The sequence below is a fragment of the Cucurbita pepo genome, chromosome 8 (genome assembly GCF_057944985.1).
Source record: "Cucurbita pepo subsp. pepo isolate OVF chromosome 8, ASM5794498v1, whole genome shotgun sequence".
Lineage (NCBI taxonomy): Eukaryota > Viridiplantae > Streptophyta > Magnoliopsida > Cucurbitales > Cucurbitaceae > Cucurbita > Cucurbita pepo.
The window spans coordinates 10,130,639-10,147,500 of record NC_141805.1 but is presented as its reverse complement, the minus strand read 5'-3'; the positions used below and the strand labels follow the sequence as shown (position 1 = coordinate 10,147,500).

Here is a 16,862-nt window from a genome sequence, read left to right as displayed (position 1 = left end):
TTTGTTTATCTTTAAGCTAATTGGCGATATGATTCAACTAATAAAGTTGAACTGATTTGAAACACTTTATAAGGTGTTCGTGGGTTGGGTTTGGTCGAATTTGGACATTTTTGAGTTTAGTTGGTTCGGGTTGTTCGAGTCATTTATCCAAGAGCAAGGTGCTTGTGCTCAATCTCACAGTGGTGTCCTTCTCGATGATTGTTGACTCAACATGGATTTTGTGCTTGAGTCGAGGACCCTCTCTCCATCTATCAAGTCAATCGTTTTTTTTTTCTTACCCACGTCGTGCATAGCCTCTGAATCTTTCTCATTCCGTTAAACATAACAATAAATAAAAATTAAAAGAACTCAAATGAAAATTGTCGAGAGAACGAAGAGAATCTAAAAAAGGTGTGAAAGTGATGTGGTAGAGAGTCAAAAAGGCATATGAAGTAGTACAACCAACTCAACCCCATTAGAGAATTAAGCATAGATCTTGGAGTGGAAGAGGAGCTTTTCTTTTACCAAAAGCTTACTCCATTTAATGGAATTCCAACCTATGAAACTTACGAGAATAATGCTTTTTCTATTGGTCGTCTCAATGCTTTATTATTAAATCATTGTTTTCTGTGTGTATTCATACTCGTATCATATCATATCCACTGAATGTTTGAATCATTGGATGTTTAATAAAAGATCCATGAACCGAGAAGAATTTGCGCTGAGTAAGAGAGCCCATTGAAAAGGTGGGACAAACCATTACGTTAATGGGTATTACAAGAAAAGTGGATATGATGAGAGAGGAAGGTGGAACGATCGAATGTGTAAAACATTATCTAATATGGAAAGTATGCATCCAATGAAGTCGTGTAGAGATCAGAATGAACATGCGTACGACCTAGAGTAAATAGAAACATTACATCAATGTAAGACGTAAGAAGCTGGAATTTGATGTAGGCGAGAATGTATTATTGAAGGTGGTGCCGATGAAGGGTATTTTGCCTATGCTTCAAGCCCTTCAAAATTCTAGACCAAATTGGACCCCGAGGACAAAGTGAGCATAATTCATAATTCAAAATTCTTTCTCGGATATGCTCAATCCAAGTATAGATGGTACGACGACAAAATTCGATATTCAAATTATCCTTCGTTGTTTTCTTGAATGAAGTAACCTCGTATTTTCTTTCACCTAATTAATCAGCGCCTATTCCTGAAGAGTCTTACGAGCCCTGCACTAAAATGGTTTACATCACTATCCATTCTAAGTTCATCGATCAATCCTCCTATAACTTAGATGTCAAATAAAAAAGATCTAATCTCGAGTCAAGGTGATATTTAATACTAATATTTGTAAAATGAAATCAACCCGCCGCGGCACCATTCAGCCTGAACTTGGTCGGAGAATCTGCCTGCCTGCTGCTTCTTCGGAGCAATATGTACGGCCGCAGATGCAGCCGGACCACGACCGCGAGCATGGGGAGGGCGTTCCACTCTCCTGGGTGCAGCAGGGACGAAGCCGTCGCCTGACATAACTCCCGGCCACACTGTGCTGTAAGCACACACTGATTTAGAAAACTTCACATTTTCAGCTTCCTTTTTTCGCCATCCCCTTACACAAAAAGCATAAACTCCAACAAAACAATATACATGAATAACAAAAAGGAAAGCTTTAAAATCTCTTAAAACTTTGCATATATACTCTCGAGATCCTCCGCCATCGCTCTAACACGAACAAAATGGTTAAAGCCAAGATGAAAAAATAAGGAAGGGAAGATAAAATGGATGAAATTTTTTGGTTTGAACTTCTAGTGTAACAAAATATAGAGGGAACATTAAGATCTTCCTCCCTTTAGTTCAATTCTGAGAGGATTGGCCATCAATTCAATCATTTAAACAATGGATCAATGGGATGCACTAAAGAAGAAGGGTCCAGATTTTCATATTCCTAAGCTAAAGCTCTAAGAGTTCAATCTACAAACTTAAACCTAAGAAACAATTTACAAGACTATGAAACTCATCCTGTTTGATGAAAAGCGTCTCATGAGAGATGACAATCAAGCATTGTAGACAATCAATGAACGATGAGAGTACGCACAAACGAACTCGATTCAAATTGAAAAGCTCACAAGTTCTCCGAGCAGCCATTCAACAGCCGCAAGCTTTTAATGTTACGAATTTTAGCAACTCAATACCAAGTAGCAATGAAGAAAAGAACCAGAGAGCTAAAGAGAACAAAACAATGGCAATGAGAGAGATTTCATCAGGCTCCTCACAAGATGAGCAGAAACTAAGGTTCAAAATATAATACCCAAGGCAAAAACTATGTACATTGGAATGAGATAAAATATATATTGAACTGAATTATAATCATCAACATCTATCAAACAGAAGAATGCATGCTAAAAGTGCATAACTAAACTGTACATATGATCCTATATTCCTCTCTTTGTTCAAGCAATAATGGACAAACTAATCATTAAGGTATTAGTAAAGGAAGGATTTGGGGGAGGATAAGTAGGGATTTAAAACTCCTTCCTGACTCTTCTGAGTATTCAATTCTTAATCCAAAAGGCCACAAAACAAAACTCCTTGAGAACAGAAAATGATAGAAATGAAGAAAAGAAGCATACTAATCCCCAAAACCAACACAAAATGTTTATTATCTACCAGGGAAAAAATCCTTGCATGGGCGAAGAGATGAGTTTTAGAACCTAGACCAAACTACTCTTTATTTACTAAAATTTTAATGAACTTTCATTAATCTAGCTATTCGAACAAACTAAAAGAAGTTCATTCCTTTGATTTGCACTATGTTTTCTAAGATTTCTACTAAAATGATAGATTAAACCAAAAGAAAAAAGAAAAAAAAATCCTTAACCATCCCAACTCCTTAAGAAGAAGAAAGGGCACCCCTGATCTACACATCACCTTCACATGAACACGATTGTAACCTTTCACTTACAAGCATTCATTTCTAGAATGGAAGTAATGAAGTATCAAGAAGACATTAGTCTTCTTTCAATTCACTGGTTCACAATTAGTTTGACTACTAGGAGTCGAATCTATGAAACTTGAAAGTATAGAAGACACAAAAGATTTAAAACATAGATCCAACAGTCTCTAAAACACTTCCACAACAAATTATAGAACAGAACATAGTGCTAAGAAGATCAACAAGACAGAGCAGAGCGCACGAAAACATGCCTACTCTTAAGAGGATCAGACTAAATGAATTCTATAAGACATATCATTCTTGATGATGAAGAGGCAAACAAAAATGAAGGCCTGGTATGGCAATGCAAAACCAAAGATCATGCTAATAATGTATAAATCAATCCAACATAGCTACTTCAACCCAATGAAGCATTAGATGCTAACATGGATAATGACAATTAAGGCAGGCATTGATTCGAATATGAAACCGAGATCTAAAAGGTCATTATTGAACTAAAATTCAAACAAAAAAAAGGGATACAAAAATATTGGCATCATAACTAAAGAAGGCAAGAAGGATAAAATGCCTCATTTATCCGAATTAGAACATTGGTATGAACCAGAAAATTTGCCCCTAAGGAGCGAAACAACCATGGGATAAAAATTAATAAAAAAATTCTCAAGTAAGCTACGTAGAGCCACCATCCACACCAAAAGAAGAACATAATTAAAGGACAATATTGAAGTAAAAGGAAAAATTATATACTATTACTCTTTTTCCTCTCCTTATCATGGTGCATCAGGACACTCCCTAGCAAAATGCCCCGATTTGCCGCAATTGAAGCAAGTGTTGGCGCCACCGCCACCTCCGCCACCAAATCTTCCGCCGCCGCCGCTGTTACGGCTTTCATTCTGGCAATCTCTGGCTAAATGCCCATACTCCCCACAATTAAAGCAACCACCACCACCACCACCACCACCACCACTTCCACCTCCAGCTCCACCCCTATTGCAATCCCTAGCCAAGTGCCCAAAACCACCACAATTATAGCAACCCCCACCACCGGCCCCGCCTCCGCCTCCGCCTCCGCCGCTGTTTCCTCGTGGACAATCCCTCGCTAAGTGGCCAACTTCACCGCAAGTAAAACAACCACCACCGCTGCCACCTCCTCCGCCGCGGTTACTAGCACGGGCACAGTCTCTAGCCAAATGCCCTTGCTCACCGCATTGATAACACCCACCCCCACCGGCTCCACTGCTGCCATTCCGCCTATCACCGCCCCTCCAACCACCAAACCCATAACCCCCGCCGCCGCGGCCACCTCGTCCACCACCACCCCCAAAGTTATCCCTCCGATTTCCCGAAGATCCATCAAGCGCAACGACCTCAATAGCTTTGGATTTCCCATCATCACCCGAAGCGATCTGAAACTCAACATGATCTCCAACGACAAGGCTACGGTAGCCATCTGATTTAATGGAGGATTGATGAACAAACAGATCAGGTCCTTCCACATCTGGCTTGATGAACCCGAACCCCTTCGAATCGTTGAACCATTGAACCACACCAGTCAATCTCTCTTCCGCCATCTTCAAAGTTAAAACCGATCTCTCTGCAACAAAAATGGCGACTCAGAGAAAAAAGAACAAAAAGGGTTTCGAAATATATAGAAGGCGAAGAGAATGAGATCTCGGGAACTTCTAACGCTTCATCCAAAACCCTAATCCGTTAACGATTTTATTTTTTTTATTTTTTTTATTTTTTAAAATATAATCATCTTAAAATATATAAATAAAATTATTTTTCCCTTAAAATTTTAATAAAATAACAAAAAGAATTATTACATAATAATTACTCATATTAATAATAAATTGATGTTATTTAATTATAAATAGAATCTTAAAGTAAAAACTAAATTGATTAATTTATAAAAATAATAATTAAATGGATTTGATGTTTTTTTTTAATTAATTAAAATAAATTAGTTAGTTACAACGTTGGGAACGCTCAAAACGACATGTCATTAAAATAATCAAACATTTCGCATGATTGGACTCCGGCCCACATTATGGGCGACATTGAGCTCAACTAAATGTCTTTTTTTTAAAAAAAAAAATTAATATATAATTACTTTTTTTTAAGAGCAACTCGGTCATTTTGAGCTAAAATTTCATTACCGGTTAAGGATATTTAGTAATAAATTATAGTTTATCATATATATTATATTTAATATTTTATTATAAGGCAAATATCTAATATTTGCCTTATTACCATAGTTATCTTTTCATTTATTGTTATTTCCATTTACTACTATTTTCATATCCTTGTAATTTATTTTATTATAAATAAGATAACTTTCACGTCATTTAAATGTAGTGGATTAATCAAACATTCTTATTACCCATCTAATTTTAGTTCAAATTTGATTATCGGTATCATTAATAAGATAATATATAGAAATGTCCGTGCGTAAAAGAGGATGAAAGAGAGGTAGAGATATTTAAAGTAAAGATTATGTTGTAGATTTTTTTTTATTGTCAAAAACTACGTTCTAAAATTAAAATTTGAATTTTCAAAAATTATAACATATTATATATATATATATATATATATATATATATATATATATATATATATATATTAATTAGGGTTTAATATAATTTTTTAATAAAGATTATATTTTAAAAAATAAAAATTATAAAACAAACTATTTTTTAATAAAATAATAAACGAGAAAAAATTATTGGCAAGAAACTTGATTCCAAAAAAAAAAAAAAAAAAAAAAAAAAAAAAAAAATTATGGGGAAATTCTGCAAAAATAAATTGGAAATTTCACGGACATGGAGACTGGGAAGGCTTTTCTATCCCTGTCCTGCTTCGTGGACATCTCTAATAACAAATTGATACTAAGGGTGTTCAAACAAATTTGATCGACCCAATCCAAACCATTTATTTACATTTCTTTATTATTTATTCTTAAACAATTTTTAAAACAATTTTTAACTATTAAATTTTTCATTTGAACTACAAATTTTGATTAAAAGGTTAGGAATTAAGTAATATTTATTTTTATTATAAACAAAAAAAAAAGTTAGATAAATAACAAGAACAATGTGAGTCAAGCAAAACCCAAAAATTTTAGGGATGAATTGCTAAAAAGGATTATTCTGATTGAAAATTTTAGGTCAAAATAATTGAATTGGATCTAAAAAAATGTCTCACTCTGACTCAATCCAACCCACAAACATACCTAATTAAAACAGTAGCTGGTGTTGAGATTAGTAGGCATTAACTAGCCTTCTTATTTCAATTAGACAATTTTAGGTATGGTTTAAACGGCAAGCCATAATTTCTTAATGAAACCCCTAAGTTTAAATCCCACGTTTTAAACTATTCAAATATCGAGTGAAAGAAGTAGATACTGTAAACAATTTTTGCATATTCAATCACAAAAGACATTTAACTACACTTATTTGAACGATAATTATCCGTTCTTATAAATCTAAAGTTCATATCTTTACTTGAAAATAAAACCGGAGAAGGAATTGAAGCGAAAAGTATTTCTTGGGCATAATTTCGAAGTTTTTTCTTTTTTAATTTTGACGAGCATAATGAACAAGAATTCAAAATAAAAAAGAGAGAAAAATACAGAAAATTATAAAAAGGGAATTAACTATATCTACATAATAATGGTGGGGGGAGGGGTTTGAAAGAGAGATGTTGAAGTCAAAATGTGGAAAATATTATATTTATAAAATTAATAAACTTCCACATTCCATTGCTCTGATTTCTTCAACTGCCTCTTGTACTCCAGCCAATCAATCCCTACCAAATAATATTAAATAATAAATGATAAATAATAATAATAATAATAATATTTTAATTTATTCCGAAAAAAAAAAAAACCCTAATAAATTGACCAAAAGAGATAAAAGGGAAAAAGTCTAACCATCTCTAGCAGCCAAAGAGACCATAATGTCATCAATTCCCTTCTCCATGCCCTTAAGTCCACACATGTAGACAAAGGTGTTGTCTTTCTTCAATAATTCCCAAAGCTCCTCGGCATATTGAGCCATTCTGGTTTGGATGTACATTTTCTCGCCCTGCTCGTTTGTTTGCTCTCGACTAACTGCAAAGTCCAACCTGAAGTTCTCGGGATACTTCTCTTTCATTTTCTCGAACTCCTATTTCATTTTACAAATTCAAATTAGTATTTGAAGCAAGAGATGTCAGACATTTCATTTTGCTTTCCATTATATTGTAGAGAAGTATAAATTCTAAGGTTGTATTAGGATTTCTCGTTTTTTACCTCTTTGTAGAGAAGTGAGCTACTTGTCGGGACACCCAAAAAGAGCCATGCCAATCCATTGAACTACACGGCATAAGATGAATTGAGATGTTAATAAAAATTATGAATTGAAATTAGAATCATAGAAGAAAAAATAAATAAGTTCGTAAGCATTATTATTATTACCTTGTAGTCATCATGCTTCTCAAAGAACATTTTCCACAAAAATGATCTAAATGGAGCAATTCCAGTTCCAGTTGCAAGCTAATGCACCAACACAATTCCACCCATTTAAATTTAAATTAAAAAAAAAAGGGAAAAAAAAAAGTCAATCAAGAAAAATATCTAATAAATCCTTAAAAATTAAATTTACGTCTAAATAAAAATAAAATTAAAAATTTCGAGACTAAGAGTAACAAAAAATTATTTAAATTTAACAAAAAATTCTACTTGAATTTACATAAAAAGTAAAAATTACTAATTTCAATTACTTCACGTTTTTTTTTTTTTTTTTTTTTTTTTGGATGATTTGTGGGTAATTATGAGTTACCATGACAACTGTAGCATTGGGATCTTTAGGCATAAGCATTTCTTTTCCTACAGGTCCAGTTATCTTCACCTCTGCTCCAGGTTTCAGGTCACCTACAATTACAAAATAAATTAAATACAATGAAGAATTCTTTTAATTTTTATTACCGAATATTTAAAAAAAAAAATCAAATTCTTTGCCTAATTTTCAAGATCTTAGCTTAAAACAAAGATTAAATATAATAATTATAAAACTCACATAAAAAGTTAGAACAAACTCCTTTGACGATCTCTCCTTGGTCGTTGGTGTACACAAGCCGCTTCACACACAGAGAAACCTGAATAGAGTTTACACAGTAATTACTCCATTTTGTTACTAATTTAAAAAATAATATATGTATATATATAAGAAAATAATTTAATTATTTTGTTGTAAGGGAAGAAAAAGAAGGAAGAAGGTTATACAGTCTTGGAATCTCCAAAATCACCAAGGGCACTGCTAGCAATGGAGTATAATCGGAGCTTATGAGGCTTCCCGTTCTTGTCCTCTCCATCAGCAATTACCCCAATTGACTGCCCTTCTCTGTACGGCACTTCCCCTGCAAACCAACCCACAATAAAAATAAATAAAAATTCTATTTGATTCATATAATTTAAATTTTTTTAGTTTAGTTGGTATGATTTTAAATTTTTTAATCATATTTAGATATTTTTAAAAGATTTTATTTGTTCGATTAAAAAAAAAAAGTTTCAATTTAGTCAATTTGTAAGGTATAAAATTAAAATTTTCAATTTCATCCTATAATTTTAGATTTTTCATTTTGGTCCTTCTAAGTTTAAAATTTTCAATTTAGTCCTTCTAAGTTTGAAATTTTCAATTTAGTCCTTCTATGTTTAAAATTTTCAAATGTCTCTTTTAAATCAGTCCAAACACTTAAAAGACAAGTGAGAAACGAATTCAATGTAAGACGAGTAAGATATAATTGAATCCATAAACCATATGAATGCGAAGACGATGATTTCGAAATGCCTAAACAAAGATATGAATTCATCTCTTCCAAAATCAGCCTCAAAACGCAGAATCAAGCACAAACAATGAATGAATCGACCATTGAAATTGATGAATCAGTGGAACTGTAAATAGTGAGTAAGATTCAGACGGACTTACCTTCAGTACTGAAGACCATATGCCAAGTCTCACCAGGAGCATCATCGCCAGTGATCTTCGTGTTCAAAAGGCAGCGTCCAACGTACGGACTCTTAGGCTTGAACTTATTCACCACGATTCCTTCTTCTTGCTTCTTCGACTCTTTTTCCACTTTCGCCGGTGCTTCCGTGGTCACCTGAGCTCTAATCGGAGCCACCACCACTCTTCCGCCATGATGAAACAACGCCGGAACCTGAAAAATGAAATGAAATGAAATCAAATCAAATCAAATCAACCGAAGAAATTAAAGAAATCGCGAAAATCATCGAGTTGGAGGAAATGTAGAAATTAGGGCTCGGAATGTGCTTGCCTTCTTGAGAGCGATTCTGTCAGGGGAAATTAGCGCGGTTCTGGATGGGAGAGAAGAGGATTTTGTGGCGGAGGGGAAAGAAACTGCAGCAGTGACTGCAGCGGCCATGGCTGCTGGAGAAGGAGAGGATTCGGGGAGAGAGAGAGAGAGAGAGAGAGAGAGAGAGAGAGAGAGGGAGGGAGGCTTGGGAGAGAAATGGAAGAACAAGCAGAGAGAAGAAGAAATGGGAAGGGGATTAGGGATTGGGTGGAGGAGATTGGAGAGGAAATGAAGTGGTTGATGTGAGGATAAGTTTATGTGAAAGATCTCATACATACATGATCACCACCAACCACTTTTTCTTTTCTGATTTTTTTATTTTTTATTTTTAAATATCCAAAAAAAAAAAAAAAAAAAAAAGTTAAATTTAATTTATTTGATAAAATCTCGTAAATAATTCTCGTAAGGACTAAATTGTAAAATTTAAAACTTCAGGGATCAAATTGTAATTTGCAATTTGGCTGACGATGATACGTAACTAGTCAAAGCAGACAATATCTACTAGCGGTAAAGCTGTTCTAAATGGTATTAGAGTCAGGGGGTGGTGTGCCAGCAAGAACGCTGAGTGTCACAATCATGCTTATCCAAGGCATGTCGCCCATGGCCGCATGCCCATGACACGCCGAAATCTTTGTCTTTTACCGCTATCATGTTGTATTATTTCTTTCTTATTTTTTTTAAGAGTATGACGTTTCGGCGATGTCATGATTACGCTTGGTAGACATGAAATGCCTCAAAATGTACTATAGGAGGATACGACTAGTTGTCAACTTCTCCCTACCCGATAGTTATATGCAGTAAGCTGTTGTTGTTGCCTTTTTGCTTACGTTCCCATATAACACCAATCTCTCTCTCTTTCTCTCTTGCTTTCGAAACTCTTTTTCCAAAACCTCTCTTCCCCGCTTTCTAAAATCTTCTCTTGAAATAGAAACTCGAGGTTTGTATTCACGTTGCCTAACTGCAGGCAACGTAACTCGAAGTAGGCTTAACTCACTCAATGTTGAGAGTGGGTGCCGCACAATTGCCAAATCCACTGCCTAGAAACCACGATTGTGACACTGAGCCCCTAAAGAGGGTGGACTGTGAGGTCCTAATCCCAAATTAGTTAAAGAGGAGAACTCGCTGGCCCCAAAAGGGGTGGATTGTGAGATACAAATAGTATCAGAGTAAGACACCGAGCAGTGTGCCAGTGAGGACGTTGGGCTCCTATAGGGGTGGATTGTGAGATACAAATAGTATCAGAGCAAGACACTGAGCAGTGTGCCAGTGATGACGTTGGGCTCCTATAGGGGTGGATTGTGAGATACAAATAGTATCAGAGCAAGACACCGAGCAGTGTGCCAGTGAGGACGTTGGGCTCCTATAGGGGTGGATTGTGAGATACAAATAGTATCAGAGCAAGACACCGAGCAGTGTGTCAGTGAGGACGTTGGGCTCCTATAGGGGTGGATTGTGAGATACAAATAGTATCAGAGCAAGACACCGAGCAGTGTGCCAGTGAGGACGTTGGGCTCCTATAGGGGTGGATTGTGAGATACAAATAGTATCAGAGCAAGACACCGAGCAGTGTGTCAGTGAGGACGTTGGGCTCCTATAGGGGTGGATTGTGAGATACAAATAGTATCAGAGCAAGACACCGAGCAGTGTGTCAGTGAGGACGTTGGGCTCCTATAGGGGTGGATTGTGAGATACAAATAGTATCAGAGCAAGACACCGAGCAGTGTGTCAGTGAGGACGTTGGGCTCCTATAGGGGTGGATTGTGAGATACAAATAGTATCAGAGCAAGACACCGAGCAGTGTGTCAGTGAGGACGTTGGGCTCCTATAGGGGTGGATTGTGAGATACAAATAGTATCAGAGCAAGACACCGAGCAGTGTGTCAGTGAGGACGTTGGGCTCCTATAGGGGTGGATTGTGAGATACAAATAGTATCAGAGCAAGACACCGAGCAGTGTGTCAGTGAGGACGTTGGGCTCCTATAGGGGTGGATTGTGAGATACAAATAGTATCAGAGCAAGACACCGAGCAGTGTGTCAGTGAGGACGTTGGGCTCCTATAGGGGTGGATTGTGAGATACAAATAGTATCAGAGCAAGACACCGAGCAGTGTGTCAGTGAGGACGTTGGGCTCCTATAGGGGTGGATTATGAGATACAAATAGTATCAGAGCAAGACACCGAGCAGTGTGCCAGTGAGGACGTTGGGCTCCTATAGGGGTGGATTGTGAGATACAAATAGTATCAGAGCAAGACACTGAGCAGTGTGCCAGTGAGGACGTTGGGCACCTGTAGGGGTGGATTGTGAGATCCAATGTCTTGGTCATTTTTTACAGAGGTGTGAAAACTTTAGTCATATACATCGGGTTAAAACAGACAATATCTGCTTAACGGTGGGCTTGAGCTCATCTAGAAGATTAATTGATTTTATTTTTTTACTAATAAATATTATTTTCGAGAAAGAAAAAAAAAAACCAAATGATTATCAAACGGGAATAACCGTCCCCCGACCAGAATCATCATTAATTCATAGAAAATAAAATAAATACGAAATTTGAAAGGCGGAGTACACTATTTAATAGAGATGGGGGATAATGAAGAGTTTGTTTCAAGCAAAGATTTTGTCATTGGGCTTGGGCTTGGGCTCAAAATGGGCCTGTTGTTGTTGGGCCTGTTGTTGTTGGGCCTGTTTCTTAAGCCTGGCAAGCTCAAGGTCTCGGCTCATCTTGGTCTGATACATCTGAGAGAAAGTGATGGGGTTTTCAAGAATGGGCTTCTCTCCTTCTCTGACCTTCAAAGGATAAACAATGGCTTCTGGTGCAGGGTTCTGAAATGTGGCTATGGATAGCCTACTTGTGTTCGAGTTCACCACTGCTTGGTGATCAGCATTCTTGAACCTCCCATTGCTAAGATACTGTTGCATTATTTATCATCAATAGTTTATTACTTAATTTGTGTCTACGAGCGTGTAACGTGAAGACGACTAAGACACAGTGTTCTAGTTCTACTACATCAATGTTTCATCCAACGTTCTAATGGATCTATGAATGGTCAAGGGTAATATTGTAATTTTTGAAATATACGACAAAATTCAAATACAAACAAAATACCAGGGAATTTTATTATAATCTAAATGAAAGAATAATGTTGTACCACATTTACGTTTCATCCAACATTCTAATGAATGGTCAAGGGTAATATTGTAATTTTTGAAATATACGACAAAATTCAAAGACAAACAAAATATCAGTGAATTTTATTCTAATCTAAATGAAATAATGACGTTCTACCAAATTAACGTTTCATCCAACATTCTAAGGGATTCATGAATGGACAAGGGTAATATTGTAATTTTTGAAATACACCACATTAACGTTTCATCCAACATTCTAAGGGATTTATGAATGGTCAAGGGTAATATTGTAATTTTTGAAATATGCGATAAAATTCAAAGACAAACAAAATACTATTGAATTTTATTCTAATCTAAATGCAAGAATGACGTTCTACCAAATTAATGTTTCATCCAACATTCTAAGGGATTCATGAATGGACAAGGGTAAGATTGTAATTTTTAAAATATACGACAAAATTCACAGACAAACAAAATAACCCCTGATTTAATTGTTCGTTTACGTTGCAATTTTACGACAAAATTGCAACCTAAATGAACAAAATTCAAGGACAAACAAAAACACCCATGAATTTTATTCTAAACGGATGAAAAATTAGTATTCTACCACATTAACGTTTCATCCAACGTTCTAACAAATTTACGAAAGGTTAAGGGTAACATTGTAATTTTTAAAATATACGACAAAATTCAAACAAAATATCCGTAATTAAAAAAAAACTTTAAAATGATATTGAAAAGTAAAAATAATAGCGTAACTTTCTAAGTTTTTTTTTTTTTTTTTTTAGCTTTTTAAAATAATTGTCGACAATAATTTTCTTTTGGTAATAAAGAAGGAAATAAAAAAAACAAAAATTGAATTAAAAAAAATGGTTATGACAATAAATAAGAGAGAGAGAAATTTATTTTATTGGTAAAAGGCAACGTGGCTTTCTATCCTTCTCAAAATAATGGAGGCTAGAGCCACCCTAATTCTATTTATTACTATCACATTTTTTAAATAATTAAAAAATTAATTTTAATTCGTACCTACAATTTAATACGGTTAAGTTCCAACCGAACACATTAATGAGTTAGATGTAACTGATGATCCGAACAATTCAAACAAAGTTCACAACTCATTTATCGGACATCCATAGATAGAGTTGACCTAAAAAATGTCAACCCAATCTCAGCTGAAAAAAAATCTAACATAACTTATGATTGATTCGACCAAACAAAAATGTCAACCTAAGTTAATATAATTAAAAAAGGTATGTAAGTTAATATAATTAAAAAAAGGTATGTATGAGTAGACTTACGTGGCCATGGTCTCCCAAGTTGACGACGAACGCGCCTGGGACTGGGCGAACAGTGATCCATGACTTGCCACCGTCCTTGGTGGCCTGAAGACCGCCGACCTGGTCCTGCAGCAGGAGCGTTATGGTTCCAGGATCCGTGTGGCGCTTCAGCCCTAAAGTGAGATCGGGCTGAACGCATTTGGGGTAGAAATTGACCACGATCTTTTGGTCCATGTCCACACACGCCTTTGTCAATGCCTCCTTCTCCAGACCCATCGCCTCCGATAAAACCTCCAAAAGCTTACAGGCTAACCCCATCAGCTTCTCGCTGTACTCCGCCGTCCTCGCCGCCCACCCCTCTGGCTTGTCCGGCCACCGTGTGTAGTCCCGGTTTCTTATTGGGTATGAAAAGTATGTCACTATCTCACGCCAATCTTTAACTACTTCTCCCTGAAAAATATACCACAAATCTCATATGTTTATATCTGTTATAACAGTCAAAGTAGATATTGTCATATTTAGACCGGTTATAAAAGTCAAAATAGATACTGTGTTATAACAATCAAAGCAGATACTGTCGAACTGTTATAACAGTCAAAGCAGATATTGACCCATCCTATTTGACCTGTTATAATAAAAGCAGATATTGTCCTAGTTGATCTGTCATATTTAACCTGTTATAACAGTCCAGTCCAAGCAGATATTGTCCTATTTGACCTGTTATAACAGTTAACGTAGATACTGTCCTATTTGACATGCTATAACAGTCAAGACATATATGGTCCTATTTGACCTGTTATAACAGTCAAGACATCTATTGTCTTATTTGACCTGTTATAAGAGTCAAGACATATATTGTCCTATTTGACCTGTTATAAGAGTCAAAGTAGATATTGTCATAACAGTCAACACATCGGTTACATGAAAGTCCTACCTCAACTAATTTAGAAAATGATCATGGATTTATAATCAAAAAATAGTAGGACTCTTCGGGAGGCCCAATCCAAAATCATGAGAGCTTATGATCAAAGTAGACAATATGATACCATTGTGGAGAGTCGAGTTCATCTAACACTCACAATCCACTCTCTTGGGGCCCAACATCCTCACCACTCTTATATATTGTCTTTTTTGGATTTTCCCTCTCGGACTTCCTCTCAAAAATTTTAAAATAGCAGGAGGGTTTCTACATCCGTTCTCCATAGACTTGGGGGGCCAGCGTCCATCTAATGGACGCAGCTCGATGTCTGGCTGTGCTATCATTTATAAGATATTACCCTCTTTTGGATTTTACTAGTTCCAAAAATTTTAAAACCCATATAATATCGGGAAGGTTTACCCATCTTATAAAAAATGTTTCATTCTCTCTCCCAAACGGCCGACTCCGATCTCAAATCATGGCCAACAAACAAATAGAGCAATCAGAGAGGTGGGTTTTGAGTAGCGTACCTTAAGATGACTAGAGACGATGAATCCACCCTTCTTACCACCGGACATATCGAACCGGAGCTTCTCCTCCGCCGGGAGGGCAAAGAATTCTCTAGCCAAACGAGTCATCTCAGAAATAAGGTCCGAATCGACGCCGTGATCGACGACTTGGAATATCCCCCAGTCCTCACAGGCCTCAACGATTTTACGGCAAATCTCAGCCCGGCGGCCACCAGTGACGTCGTCGATTCCGGCGAGGGAGATGATCGGAACTTCATCGCTGAAATGGTTGTAAGGGACTTTGGGACGCTCGTCTTCGTCGCGGATGAAAGAGGGCTGCAGAGCCGGCTGGTCGGCGAGGGCGGTGAGGGTGGAAGAAGCCATTGATTTTGTTGGAGAGATTCAGATGAAAAGGGGTAGGAGCCTCACCTTTTATTATGCCCTCCTCCACCTAACTTTACCCGCGGTAATTTCCAACTACCAAATAGTAAAATAGTAAAAATAATTCAAGGTAAATTTTTTTTTGGACCTAAACCAACCTTTAATTAACCATAAATTTTTTGGTTAAGTTAGTTGGACGGTTGGAATTATTTATTTAAATTTTTTTAAGTAAAAATAAAATAAAACTTCTGTTTATTTATTTTTAAATATTTAATTTTAATAATTAATAGTAAATTTTTTCGACTCAAATAACCATAAATTTTTTTGGTTAAGTTAGTTTGTACAGTTGAAATTATTTATTTAATTTTTTTTAAACAGTTAGTAAAACTTCTGTTTATTTATTTTTAAATATTTAATTTTAATAATTAATGGTAAATTTTTTCGACCCAAACAACTCTGTAATTAACCATAAAATATTTTTTGGTTAAGTTGGTTGAGACCGTTGTAATTATTTATTTTTTTTAAGTAAAAATAAAACAATGTTTATTTATTTTTAAATATTTAATTAAAATTTCGCGCAATTTTAATATATATTTTTAAAATATTACGTTTTAAATAGTTAAATTCAAAGAGTATAATTTAATTATTAATACTTTATTAGATACTATTTATTAATTTTTAATAATACAATAGAAATATGGATTCATTAATGGTACCTTCTAGAAGCTCATTTCTCTGCCACATTTCCAACCAAACTCTCCCTTTCTAGAATCTCAATTTTGCTTCTTTTTATTTTTTAAAAATATATATAATAAATTACAATTATGATGAGTCGGTGGTAAGGGGATAAAAATTAAAATAAAATAATAAATAAATAAATAAGACGGTCGAAGAACAATTCACACTGTAATCATGATCTTGTTCGGATGAGAATAATTGACTATATAGGTAAATGAGAATTTGAGAACGGTGTTCATAACAGTATGATGAGAACTATGAGTTGGAATCGATATTGGGCTCGCTCTTCGAGAACTTACTAGCTATGAGTCTATAATGATGACAATGAAAGAGACTAGTAGAACAATAGCCGAGATACCTTATAACCTTAAGAACGAATAAGATGAGTTTAGCAGAGTTGAACCCTGAGAAGGCGTGCATTTACCTCTTAGGGATCGAGATAGATCTGTGTATTTGTATACCGTGGCATTTTTATTTTATAAACTGTGTCAACGTCGTATTTTTAATATTTATTATTAATTGCATAATATTCGACAAATATTATTTTTTTTTAATTCAAATAAATTATTGTTTTTAACAGTATATTTATAGAAAAATTAAATAATTGGACACGAGTTAGAT

The 16,862-nt window shown here is 35.4% G+C and overlaps 3 protein-coding genes across 4 annotated transcripts; all 3 read right to left on the bottom strand.

The window, feature by feature from the left end:
• Positions 1-1,015: 1,015 nt before the first annotated feature.
• On the bottom strand, positions 1,016-4,638 carry LOC111801104 (uncharacterized). Of its 2 annotated transcripts, none has more exons than XM_023685087.2 (2): positions 3,686-4,638; positions 1,016-1,541 (listed from the first exon to the last, which is right to left on the bottom strand). In XM_023685087.2, the coding sequence occupies exon 1, from the start codon at positions 4,501-4,503 to the stop codon at positions 3,703-3,705; it is 801 nt and encodes a 266-aa protein (XP_023540855.2). In that variant the 5' UTR covers positions 4,504-4,638; the 3' UTR covers positions 1,016-1,541; positions 3,686-3,702. The 2 variants fall into 2 exon arrangements, with proteins under 2 accessions (XP_023540855.2, XP_023540854.2); XM_023685086.2 differs by having other exon boundaries at positions 1,016-1,528.
• A 1,847-nt stretch (positions 4,639-6,485) lies between these two features.
• Positions 6,486-9,449, bottom strand: FNR1 (ferredoxin-NADP[+]-oxidoreductase 1). Its single transcript, XM_023684145.2, has 9 exons — positions 9,248-9,449; positions 8,899-9,130; positions 8,196-8,329; positions 7,990-8,068; positions 7,753-7,844; positions 7,389-7,466; positions 7,224-7,286; positions 6,864-7,098; positions 6,486-6,739 (listed from the first exon to the last, which is right to left on the bottom strand). The coding sequence occupies exons 1-9, from the start codon at positions 9,353-9,355 to the stop codon at positions 6,672-6,674; spliced, it is 1,089 nt and encodes a 362-aa protein (XP_023539913.1). The 5' UTR covers positions 9,356-9,449; the 3' UTR covers positions 6,486-6,671.
• Positions 9,450-11,763: 2,314 nt separating this feature from the next.
• On the bottom strand, positions 11,764-15,539 carry F3H (flavanone 3-hydroxylase). Its single transcript, XM_023684146.2, has 3 exons — positions 15,144-15,539; positions 13,716-14,144; positions 11,764-12,195 (listed from the first exon to the last, which is right to left on the bottom strand). The coding sequence occupies exons 1-3, from the start codon at positions 15,504-15,506 to the stop codon at positions 11,890-11,892; spliced, it is 1,098 nt and encodes a 365-aa protein (XP_023539914.2). The 5' UTR covers positions 15,507-15,539; the 3' UTR covers positions 11,764-11,889.
• Between the last annotated feature and the right edge of the window lie 1,323 nt (positions 15,540-16,862).

Excerpts from the sequence above, each read along its gene's own strand:
- LOC111801104 (XM_023685087.2), bottom strand. The coding sequence starts at position 4,503 with ATGGCGGAAGAGAGATTGACTGGTGTGGTTCAATGGTTCAACGATTCG.
- FNR1 (XM_023684145.2), bottom strand. The coding sequence starts at position 9,355 with ATGGCCGCTGCAGTCACTGCTGCAGTTTCTTTCCCCTCCGCCACAAAA. Across the intron at positions 9,131-9,247 it reads ACAGAATCGCTCTCAAGAAG|GTTCCGGCGTTGTTTCATCA; the intron begins GCAAGCACATTC and ends TTCATTTTTCAG. Across the intron at positions 7,287-7,388 it reads AGAAGCATGATGACTACAAG|TTCAATGGATTGGCATGGCT; the intron begins GTAATAATAATA and ends TATGCCGTGTAG.
- F3H (XM_023684146.2), bottom strand. The coding sequence starts at position 15,506 with ATGGCTTCTTCCACCCTCACCGCCCTCGCCGACCAGCCGGCTCTGCAG. Across the intron at positions 14,145-15,143 it reads TCGTCTCTAGTCATCTTAAG|GGAGAAGTAGTTAAAGATTG; the intron begins GTACGCTACTCA and ends TATATTTTTCAG. Across the intron at positions 12,196-13,715 it reads ACTTGGGAGACCATGGCCAC|TATCTTAGCAATGGGAGGTT; the intron begins GTAAGTCTACTC and ends ATAATGCAACAG.